Source organism: Megalops cyprinoides, chromosome 1 (genome assembly GCF_013368585.1).
Source record: "Megalops cyprinoides isolate fMegCyp1 chromosome 1, fMegCyp1.pri, whole genome shotgun sequence".
NCBI classification, from domain to species: domain Eukaryota; kingdom Metazoa; phylum Chordata; class Actinopteri; order Elopiformes; family Megalopidae; genus Megalops; species Megalops cyprinoides.
The window spans coordinates 29709952-29721820 of NC_050583.1; the positions used below are offsets into that span (position 1 = coordinate 29709952).

At 42.6% G+C, this 11869-nt stretch overlaps 1 protein-coding gene across 11 annotated transcripts in view; it reads left to right on the forward strand.

Moving 5' to 3' along the window:
- The window catches only part of LOC118793950 (trinucleotide repeat-containing gene 18 protein-like), a 69892-nt gene that overhangs the window by 21274 nt on the left and 36749 nt on the right, over positions 1–11869 (forward strand). For all 11 annotated transcript variants that reach the window (XM_036552059.1, XM_036552050.1, XM_036552106.1 and 8 more), the window contains one exon: positions 2751–2927. In XM_036552059.1, coding sequence (XP_036407952.1) covers positions 2751–2927 — 177 coding nt within the window. The remainder of the gene's footprint in view (positions 1–2750; positions 2928–11869) is intronic.

Sequence of the window (11869 nt, forward strand, 5' to 3'; positions counted from 1 at the left end):
GCCATTGCAGAATCACGGAAGTTCGAAAGACGGCAGAATCGCCACACAAATTTTGAAATTGGGGAAATTGCAATGTATGACACCGCCACAGACAACAATTCTGAAGCTGTGTGGTGTCACCCTCTGGTCATCCATGCTGGGTCCATGTAAAGTTCTAAAGCACTTCTGCACATACAGTCAACTCCAAGTGTTTTTTTTTTTCTTTCAGCTTGCCGATTGTATCTTCTACAGTTGGTCATTCTTATTCCAAAGTCCTCTTGCTGCGTTCTGCTACTGTGATAAAACTCCCTTGACATCTGATATTCTCTTTTTAAATTTTAATAACTTTTGAATAAACGTCTAATTATGTTCAGACCTTTTGCATCATGACCAGATAAGAATGCCAGATGTTTTACAAATTTGTTGTAGCTCTACAGGAAATGCTAAGAACTGACAGAAAATGGCTGTGGGTTTTTTAGACACAATTATTGAATGGATATTTTACATAAGCTGTTGGCAGTCTCTGTACTCTGAACAGGAAACTGAAAATATCAAAACTGTCTGGTATCCATGGATAGCTTGTAAGGTACTTGAAAGAGCAATTATGGCTACTTGTGAGACCTGACACGCGACACGATCTAAGGTGTTAAGCCGCAGCATGCACGCATTGAGTTTCACCAAAAATTGTGGTAGTGTCTTGGCTACTTCAGAATGGCAGTTAACACAGCTATATTGGGACTGCAGTTGTAAAATATGTACTTGGCTTTACTGTTTAGACCCTGCCAGTTTTTATTCAGTTTATTCATATCACCATAGTCCAAATTTCAGATGATTTTAGAAGGCTGCATATTTGTCACATACATGAAGTGCCAGCAGACATATGTGATAATGTCTGCTTTGAGATTCTTTGTGGTTGGAACACAGAACCTTTGCTTGGAGAGTTTAAAAGAAACACATTAAACATTATTACCTTAGACCCTTAGATCATCTGTGTTACTTTACTACAGGAATGAGTGGAACATTTGAAAATGTGTGAGAAAAAGTGAGAAAGTGTGCTGCATGCACCCTAGGGGACCTGCATTTGTGATGTGAGATTCTGCTGCTCCACATTACAACAGCACTGCATTCATCTTGCACTGTGACATGAGGGTATTACAACACAAAGGTTGTTGGGTGAAGCTGACAGGTTTAAGCTTCTACACAGGGGTGGGAGTGCATTGTGGGATCGCAGCTCTCAGAGCCCACAGCAGCTAAAGGACAGGGGCATGCTTTGCTATGCTGGCCCTGTGCTGACCCACAGAGGGCTCTAAGAGCACCCTTGGCATAGGAAAAGACTGCACAGGTCCTAGAACTATAGCTTGGGGTTTAGACAACCAATGTTTTGTAAGGCATTTGCTGCCTTATTGAATGTTTTCCTACTCTCACCTAGAAGGCCTGAGACTTGCAGTTACCCCTATAAAACTGCTTTAAATGTCTCTACCCCAGTAAGAGAGGGAAATAAAGCTGGCCTGCATAATGTACAGAAACGGCAACAGCAAATTAGCGGTTAGCAGTGAAGCTATGAATATGAATGATGTGTTCTTCTATTTATCCATCTCCATCTCCTGTTGTTATTAATCTTATATAATGTGCTCTTGGGTAAATGTTTAGGCCTGGCCCTGCATACCCCCCCCCCCCCCCAATCTGTAAATGTTTGCTATCTATAACTTCAATCTCAATGGCTCAACCCATTCTGCTTCACAGATGGGCACACCCCACTAGGTTAACTGTTGTGTTAACCTGGCACACAAAGGCTCGTTGTTCTTCGTCCCCTTGACGTGCAAATGCTTTGTTTGCATTTGCAAAGTTGGGCTGATGGATTAAGAAGGCAGCGATGGACACTCAGGAAATATGGCTAAAAGGTGTGAAAAACAGGGTTTATTAAGGATAGCTGGGACCGCTCTCCTGCTCCACAGGGTGAGGGACACCACAGCAGGCACAATGGTTTTGGAAAGAACGCATTTGTTTGGGAAGGAAATCATGTTTACAAGATGCTGGTAGCAGACAAAGGGGTGGCCTGGATGATGGATCAGTGTGTTTACTGTCTTTGATGAAAGGATTGAGGGATTCCTCCGAGTTCGCGGACAGGTTCTTTCAGGGATCGGGGATGTGTGCTTATTTGGTGGGCCTTCAGAAACGGAGGGGAATGTTCATCAAAGGATTCCCATTCTCACACCTACCACCATATGCCTGTAGCATTCAAGCATGTTTAAATGGTCCACCTCATCTCTGTAACGTAGCGTTGTTGCCACAGTCGCTGCAGGTTTTTAACGAGGGCACTCTGGAAACCGTTGAGAGGAATTCCATGCCATGCATTCCCTTCCTCCCCTCGGCGGACGTCAAGTTTGGTAAATGAGGGGGCTCTTTTGTTTACAGACATCTCTGCTCTCGAACTGCACACATCTGGTTGCTGTTTTAAGAATGGTTAAGAACATTTAGCCTGATAAATAATGACTCATGACATTTGTTTACAAGCGTGAGCACTGACTGTGCATAAGCAGTCTTCTCTTTGCTTTTTCATAAGTGTTTGAATTGAAGAAAATGATTGGGAGGGGGCAGTGCAGCACCATTGTAAAGGCCTAAAACAAACAATGCAGACGTGTCGAGTGTTTTGCACAGCAGTAATTCATTTGAAAAATAAACGTAGGGTTTAGGAATGACGTGTTGCGTTTGCCGTCCAGTTTGCACAGGCGTTGCACAACCGCTGACATTTCTCTTCCTGTCGTCCGCAGGTGATGCCTTCACAGGTGGCTCCACCCCCTTCCTGAGCGGGTATGTGAGCGGCGGGCTTGGCGGCTCCTCCGCCCCTCACGGGACCCCTGCCCCCATGGCCTCCGACCCCTCCTTTAGAGCCCCCACCCCCTCCAACCTACAGATGGCACAGCTCTGGGCGTCCCATCCCCACGAGGGTAATGTGTCCCGCTTCCAGCTTATCTCCATCCGCATTTCTCGCAGGGCAAACGTTGGGAGAGGTGTCAGCTCGAAACAAAGCAGAGCCTTCCCAGATGTAAGCGTGCTCAAACATATTGGATTTAACAGTCAGGTTTATTGTTTGCAGAATGTTGGGCCAAGACAAAGGAAGGATGTGGTGGCTCGTGAAATAGGAGACTGGTTTGGATTTGAGCGGTGTAATGAATAACAGCTCCCAGTGATGAGGGGGGAGAGGTCTGGGGTTTCCTGAAAAAAAAGCTGTGAGTAAATAAGCCATTAGAATTACATTAGAATCTACAAGAAGATGCACAGTATCCATACAGGCTGTTTCTTCACAGTGCATCTTGTCAATATCCCTTCATGTATGAAAAACGGTTTAGTGTGATTTATCTGAGTTATTTTAGTCTCTCCTTTAAAATAAAAATGTCTAGATAGTAGCAGCTTGCAAGGATGTCAAACGTGTTATTGCTGGTATCACTAAATTTATTTGTCATGGGAGAAAAACAACATACACTAGGTAAGAGCAGCTGTTATACGTACCTTTAGATTAGATCATTGTAAAATTTATTTTTCAAATTTAGTCTATTACGAGCATATTTTACAGAATAGCCGCCACAAGCCTATCAATAGATTAATAAAAAATACCCATCAATTATTGCAAAAGATATTTGTAAATAAATTTTGTGCTGTTTCATGGTCAAGCTATTACTATCACAAGCTCCTGTTTGAAGTGATCAATGCTCCAAAAACAGTTTTTATATCTTGCTGCAATGGATATGATTAATGCCATCACAATTGTTGTGTTTCTAGATAGCTAGCCTCTCTTGTTTGTTGTACATTTTATACTACAGTTAACCCCAACTACAAAAAGCAGAAGGGATTTATTCAGAGCAGTGTTCATTAAATGTCCTTTCAAATTTAGTTATTTCCACAGTATATTGTGTCTGAGCCAGCCTATCCTTTCCTGGTCTTCTAGTTCTGTCTCACTGACTTTGTGTGAGGTCTCTCTCGTTTAACTATGCTTACCTTTGTCTGGTGACATCAGACATAAGTGTGCACGGACCCCAGAGAGGAGCCTTGCTTAGTCCGTATGAGACTCGTTTACAGACCACTTCTTTTGATTGCTTGGCTTCAATGCTTACATTATCTCAGTTTAGAGAACAGTTATCACCAGATATGTTGTTGGACCTAACGCACAGCAGGTAAGCGAAGTGGCCAAGAAGGTGGAACATTATGCTGAACCACCGTTTTTTGCTCTAAACCAGTGTATGGTCAATCTGGAACTTGCAGTCTCACCAACATAATGATATGTAATCTGTAGTCTTGCTGACATAATGGTGTGTACTCAACTATGATATTGTAAACAGTTTGGGTAAGTTGAGTAATGTCTGTCACTTTCTCATATTGACTTTGCAAGTTGGTAACATCAGCATTTTATCATGCCTAAGGTATGGATATTTGCTGTTTTTTTAAATGTAAATTTGATACAATAAATTCTCTAAAATATGGCTTGCATTTACAAATATCACAACCTTAGCTGTAGGCTTCTGTCACTCCTGAAATGTTTTCCCACATAAAAAACAGCCCATTGTGTTTCCAGGGCCACAGGGGGCAGTGCACATTTGATTTCCATCAAAGTTTGATGAAAAGGGCATTGGTTAAGAATAGTTCCCCCAAAAAGCGTACCAGGCAGCCAAGCATGCCTTTGTGCATGGAAAAAAAGAAGCCCTTCTTAGTAGATACAGCCTCAATGCTATACCACATAGCTAATAAAGGAGGTTTCTCATCCTGTGGGGCGAAAGGTTTTGGTTTTGTGGTCCTCCTTTACGCGCTGTTATACAACCAGCGGTCAGCGACACCGATATGACGAGCAGTTCCTGGGGCCCACCTATCTCTCGCTGTCTCTCTCCCCCAGTAACTCAGCAGTGCCGTAATTATAGAGTGGCAGATCTCTTGGCATGTTCTTGTAAAGGGGCTTGTGCCGCTGCTGACGGATGATCCGGTGGGGTGGATGGTTGGGAGGGGGGTTGTGGGGTTTGGCGATGACAGCTGCAGGCTCTCTTGAGGCGGGGCACTCCCTACAGCCTGTAATCTGCCTCCGAACGCTTTTCTTTTAGAAGACTACTTCAAAAAAAACACACAAAAAAGAAGTCTTGGCAATTTGTTCAGCTTCGTATGCCATCAATTAGATCCCTCAAAAATGCTTCGGTGCGAAAAAACTAAAACGATACCCTCTCCTCAGACTCAAAACTCTACATGCATGTATTATTCATCAGGTCGGCTCCTGGGAGGGCCTGGTACACACAAGGCCTTTGTTGCAGTTGCTAAAGAGAAAGATTGGGGTGAATTCCTGACAAATCTCTCTGTCATAGTTTTCAAAGCTGTTTTCCAACTCTACCGGTATAGAAGTGGGATGAATCACTGGCATTGAGGTGTACTCTGTCTGTGCTGCCTGTAAAAATATTTGAACACGTATGTTTGTTCTGAAGGACGCACCTGGTTCCGATAAAAAAATAAGGAAGAGCACCAAGTGGAGTTTCGCTATTTTTAAAACCAAAATAAGAAACAATGGAATCTGTAGTTCAACTGCTTCACTTGAGCGGCTGGTGTCTTCTTATTGTGAAAAATAGAGCGTAGTCCCATTTTTCACATATTACTTTGTTTTTTAAATTGTTAATCCAACATCCTATAGAGTTGGAAATAACTTTGCTGAATGTGATCACTGATTCTCTTTTATATGTCTGCAACAATACCTGTCCAGGGTTTAAAATAGCCTGTTTCTGTGTGCATGTTCCTGAAAACAGCTTTTAACTCCGACCATCGCAGACCTCACCACAGTCTCACATTGCTTGTTATTCAAACACTATCAGTGTAGCAGCTGTATATTCTGTAAGAATATAAAGGGGACCCCCCCCCCCCGCTTCCCTCTCTCCAAGAGTTCACGTTTCTCATGTCTTTGCATTGAATAGAGTGAAAAGCTTCTATTGGTCGGCTGAAAGTCCTTTCAGGTCTATTAATGGTCTGTGACACTCACCTTTGGCCCCTGCCGTTTGGCAGCGAGTGGAGTATGCTCCCTCTGCCTGCACACCCCCAGGCGTGTGATTGATGTGGATTTGCACGTTACCGTCCACACTTCTGCACGCTCCTCTGCCAGCTACTCTTGTTACACATGTGTTTCCAATCTGAGGGGAAAGTTCAGCCTCACATTTTAAAGGCTTTGTTGATAGGTTGGAAGGCATGCAGCCGGGGGCGTCGTTAAAAGTGCAAGGGGGAGGAGTAAAGATGTAGGATAGCATTCATTGCATCTGTGTAGCTGTGGAAATACCGTAATGGTAAAAATAGAAGTGCAGCGTTTTTCTTTGTTCTGACATACAGTAGAGGAGAGCAGAATGTTAGGCAGTCCTCTGTGAGGTTTGCCAGCTGGGTGCTTACTCCCCCTGGCTGTGTGTTCAGAGGCTATAGTGAGGGAGATGGGGCAGGATGGGTCTGTGTGGTCTCTGGGGTGGTGCCATTTTCCTCCCGTATTTTGGTACGGCAAGGGCCGAAGCTAATGACCTGTGACATGTCAAGCTTGGAGCCCTGCCCTCTTACCAGGGGCCTTCCCAAGAACCCAGCCAGCTCCACGTGTGACCTTTCCCTGCAACGACAGCAGAGAGGTCCCTGCGACACTGATGTCAGAGTTCTGATGTCCTCAACCTTGGGGAAGGAGAAGGTGAGGTCGCAAGGGGTGGTGTTCATAAATCAGTCACGGCTCTCTACAGTTTCCAGCATGCTCAGTGACGGTATATAAAATACCTTTCAAACATTCTCCTCTGTGAATGTTAATTGCCCCATTCAGATAGTTCCACTTGGAAAAGTTAACTGTGAAATTACCCTTTTCAAAGCACAAATTTCTATACTATCTGCATCACTTTACTGTAACCTTATCCCATTCTCCGTAATGGCTCCCTGGAGAATTGGTAGGTTAAATCATTCTTGTATGCACTGAGAGGCAAGCCTGTATATCTTCTCAATTCACAGTCACACTGGCTTAAACCCTTAATCTGTTTGGTGGATTATATTCTTTCTTTTTTCTGTCGACTTTTTCCACCCCATCATAGTCTTGAGATGGTCTTTATCAGCTGCCAGGAATGGGCTTGAATGTTTCTCCACACAGAGGCTATCTCAAAGGGTTTGAGTGCTGGAAAGGCCAATGGGCAGCTAAAACTAATTATCCTCCAGAAATTGCTGAAGTTGACATTTGCTTACATTATTGCACAAGAGAAACTGAGATTAGCTGGTGATTAGTTGTTCTTCTCATTTAGAAAGCAGCTCTCACACACATACAAATTTTCTGAAGTTATTGTAGAGGTGTCATGATATAGTGACTGATGTTCAGTGTTTAAAAATACATTTATAATTTTAGTTTGAATCAAATAAGGTCTAATGTTACGGTAGTGTTCAGGTTGGCTTTTTATAGTCTGCTAATGCAAAGGAACAGTGATAAACAGAAAATGGTTGCACTGATAACTTGCCGTTGGACATGCTTTTTATGTTTGCTGTAAATATGTGGGGATAAGAAGTTCTTGTGTGTTAGCCAATCACAAATTGTAGGCATGTGATTTGGGTACAAAATCTTTTCAGCAAAGTAATGCTGATTGCATGATAGCGATCACCTTTTAAATCATGCTCTCGGTTGTTTGGGTTTCTATCACTTCAAATGCAAATTTGCTAAATTGCCCTGAGGAAAAGAGATTTGAGTTTCTGTTTAACCGCCATGCTAATTCCATTCTGCACATACAACAACAGCAGCAAACTGGATGGTGGATGTTGTAAATGGCAGAAGTGCTTTTTGAAAGACATTTCACTCCACATTTATGTTTTTTGTAGTTTCAGATGGTTTTTATAATTTGTGTAAAAGTAAAAAGGTATAAATTATCTTAAAAGCGGGAAGCCTTAGCTATGTTTATCCTTACCGCTATCCTTATCTAACTGGGATAAGTGTATAGTATTTAGGATCTGTTGATCAGGTAGACTAGAGTAAGCAATTAATGACTAGAATTCATGTAATAATACTTGAATACAAGAATACTTGCTAGTTATTTGAATAACTGATCTAGACCATTTCTAAGGGCGTGATGGTTTGGGTGGTCTTGGATGAGAACCATTCATGTTAATACGCTAATTCTGCCTAGTCACAACATAAACAGTGCTCCTCCCTTCCAGCCTAAGAACCAAATTTCATTTAATTGCTATGATATTTTTCATATTCATTCTGGTTGTATGCTTTCTGAGGAAGAATTATGGTGGGTATGATAATGCAGTGCAGAGACTGAGCTTCTGTATGGTGCTTTCACGGCACTCTTTGATAACTCCTCTGCTACAGCTCACATTTTTGAGATGAAGTGTCTCCTCTAAGCATTTCATTTCTATGGTCTGTGGCCTCAGACCTCGTTCACAGCTGCACAGTTGCTTTCATCTCCGCCATCCACCTGTGCGGTGTCTCTGTGTTTGTTTCTTCCAGTGTTTCCTGGCAGTGTAGCCGAGTAGCTTCCCTGCCATATAAATACCTCTGGATGCTGTGAATATCGTGAGCGGTTCTCTCATTCCTGAGAGATGAGTCCTGAGGGATTGACGGCAGTTACGGAGAGTTCCGGGGAATCGAATGTCCCAGCACCGTCAATAATGCAGCACTCAGATTTCATGTGGCATATGCGTCCAAATGCAAGGCCGCACATGGTTTTCGGCGGTGAGGCATTAAATGCTGTGCTGTCTAGAAAATCCCATGCCACATCTGAATCCATCCGTAATGCAGGGAAGTCAAGAGGTTATGAAGTGGTTCTTTTTCATTGGGGATATTGATTTTCAGTAGAGAATTTTATGTACAAAATTCAGTTTGTTTCATGACACACAAGGCAGAAATGCCCTTATGTGTTGGTAAATATTAATGAGACTGACAGTTGAAGTAAACCATAAACTGGACCCGCCTGAATGATAGTAGTAGTCGTCCCCGTGAGTGATAAAGATTATTTTCCAGAAACATGCTAATGGCTGGCTTGGGACTCAAAGCGTTAAAGCATTTATCCATTTCTTTTTCTGTTAAGCACTGTGTTTGCTTTTTGCACGAGTGTTAGAAGAGTGATAGGCATGAGCCTCTTTGAAGAATATGCCTCAGGAGATTTTGAAGCAACTGAAGGGACTGTGTGTTTGAAATGTGGCAGACATCCAGCAGAAAACTTCGACAAATTGTCTCAATGTGTATTCTTTGTCGTTGCATTTTTGTTTTGCTTTTCTTGGTCAGCAATAAACTGCTCCACTGACCTCTGGTAACACTCATTAAAATTTCCTAACCTCTGACCTTTTGTCCTTCCATGACCTTCCCACTAACACTTTGTCAAGATGCCTCTCATTTGTGCCTCTTGACAGACGGTTTAATTTGCCTTGTGGGGAGCAACATTAATATGTATATGAGTGTAAACAAGGAGAATTTGGCATCAGTGCAGTTTGAGAGATATTCACTCTATTGACTCCATCAGCCCTTATCCTCAGTCCCACCTCTGCCACAACACTCTCCATTGTGTCTCTCTAAATCCTCTTGTGCTGTGTTACAGCTAGATATTTCCCGCTAGAAGAACCATCTGGAAAGTGTGCGCGGCTAGTGACTCTTTGCAAGAATCCATTGCTTCTCTGGAAGCATATGTTGAAAAGATGAGTAAAAACCATCTCTAAATCGATGTGAAGAGCCTGCGCAGTGACTGAAGCATTAATGGAAAATGTGAGGAAGGACAGGAGACACAGACTGTGTGTCACACCATGGTTTGTGTGCTGTATGGTACCCCAGCAGCAGCCCAGTCAGAGCGCTGTACAGAAATATGAAACTCAAACACTGATTAATGTTAAAATGCAGCCTTGAAATGAGGTGATTTACATAATGAAATTGTGCAATAACATGTTGTGACTGAATTACATCTCGACCCTGCTTTGATGTGTCTATATTTGACATGATGACTGAATGCCTAAATTACAGCCGATGATCACAGCGACTGTTACGTGATCTGCGCGTTCCTGCTCCTTCATGTATGCAAGCTAACTCCAGCTTAATGAGAGTGGAACCTAATGGTCAGGGTACATATACATATGTATCAAAGTTGGTATGATTATATATTTTACTTGAAATGGCATGAGAAATTCAAATATTTGAGAAGAGTATTTGGAACATTGGCAAGTGGTTCAGAGGTTCAAAAATCTGAGTAACCCTTGTTTCAGCAGCAAGATTCCTTAGGCCTTTCTTTGCATAAGAAATCTCGTGAAACTCTTAAGGGCATTGAGTCACAATGCCCCTCTTCTTTTGACTGGTATGTTTTCAGGGAAACTGATGTGAGGAGTGCTTGACCTTTTCCTGTTTAAGCCTCTCTTTGATCCTGCTGCTCTCACTGCTCTCAGGTTAGGATATCCACTAACACTGAGATCTCAGTACAGCATAGCAGCACATTCACAGGACAGAGCTGCCATCAGAATAAAACCAGGTGTGTGTGTGTGTGTGTGTGTGTGCACGTGTGTGTGTGTGTGGGTGTGTGTATGTGATCGTTTCATGGCTGTCGAAGAGGTTTGTTTTATGGACAGGGTTTCCAATGTCTGTTTGTCACTCATCTTTTAATGTGGCTGTTTTATTAGTTGTCATGACAGCACTGTGACCTTCTCGAAACTGCTGAGCCTGTCTGATGTGCACGCAAGTGTTATTATTGCCTGTTCAAAACACAGTGGCTTTGAAAACAAATATTCCATGTGTCAATCTTAGCATTGGCACAAGGGCAGGCCCATTCTCTGTTCTTGTGTTTGAACGGTTGATGGCCAGTGTACCCTTTTGTTTGGGTGTCCGTAAATCGATCCAAGTCACTTCACCCCATCTTTGCTTTATGACTCCCACTCTGTACTGCAGTACTTCTGTACTGATTATAAGTGTTTAGGCTGCATTCCCTATGCAGACACATTCATGCCTCTTTAGCATAAAACTAAATATCTCCCAAATCAGTCTTTGTTGTTTAAAAGAGGACGTAACCCTTTTGTCAGTGTAAAGGATGCAACCTCTCTTTATATTTCAGATGAAAGACTTCGTGTCTACTTTGATGTACAAATTGTACTTTTAATTTAGCTGTGTTTCAAGGAAGAATAGAAACAATTTTCTCCATTGGAGTGTCATATTCCTGTCCCTGTAAAACTGAGGCTGAAAATGATCAGTTGTCAGCAGATTGGTTTTCAATCATCACTATGTATTAGAACTAAACCTTTCCAACCCTCTGAAATTCAGTCCATAGTGCACTAATGTACACACCTGGTGTCAGTGTTTAATCCCAGGTACCAGATGGACTCATTATCAAGTAAGCTGTAAAGTCCAAAGACCAAAACTGTAATCAAATATTGCACAGTGATAATAAAGAGAAGGGCATGGCATTAAAACTATGGCGGTGGGTTAGACACGAGCCCTGTCCCACAAGCTCAGGAGTTAAATGCAGTTTAGGGCAGGAGAGGGTTAAATAAGGATCTTTCAGTGAAACACACAGAGACGTTTGAATATTCATCCATAACTGGCTCAAGAAATTAGACATTTGGCTATGTGCAGGTGGTGCTAACTAAACAAATGAACGTAGCTTTTAGCATTTACCATGACAAAAGCATGAGGCCTAAAGCATAAAGGCAAGCTATCTTCATAGAGAATTTTGAGCCTGCTTAGGAGTTGCGCACACATCCTCCTACTCATTGTGCCATGTGTGACCACCCAGGGCCAGACTGAGAGAGGTGACTGCCGGTGACCTCCCTCCCATGGTCTGCCCACACGGTCCTGTTGCCTTTAGGAAATTTGGAAACGAACTGTTTCACAGAAATACAGGGTATGCAGAGAAACAATAACACAGGGAATATTTTCATTGAAAAATGACTAATC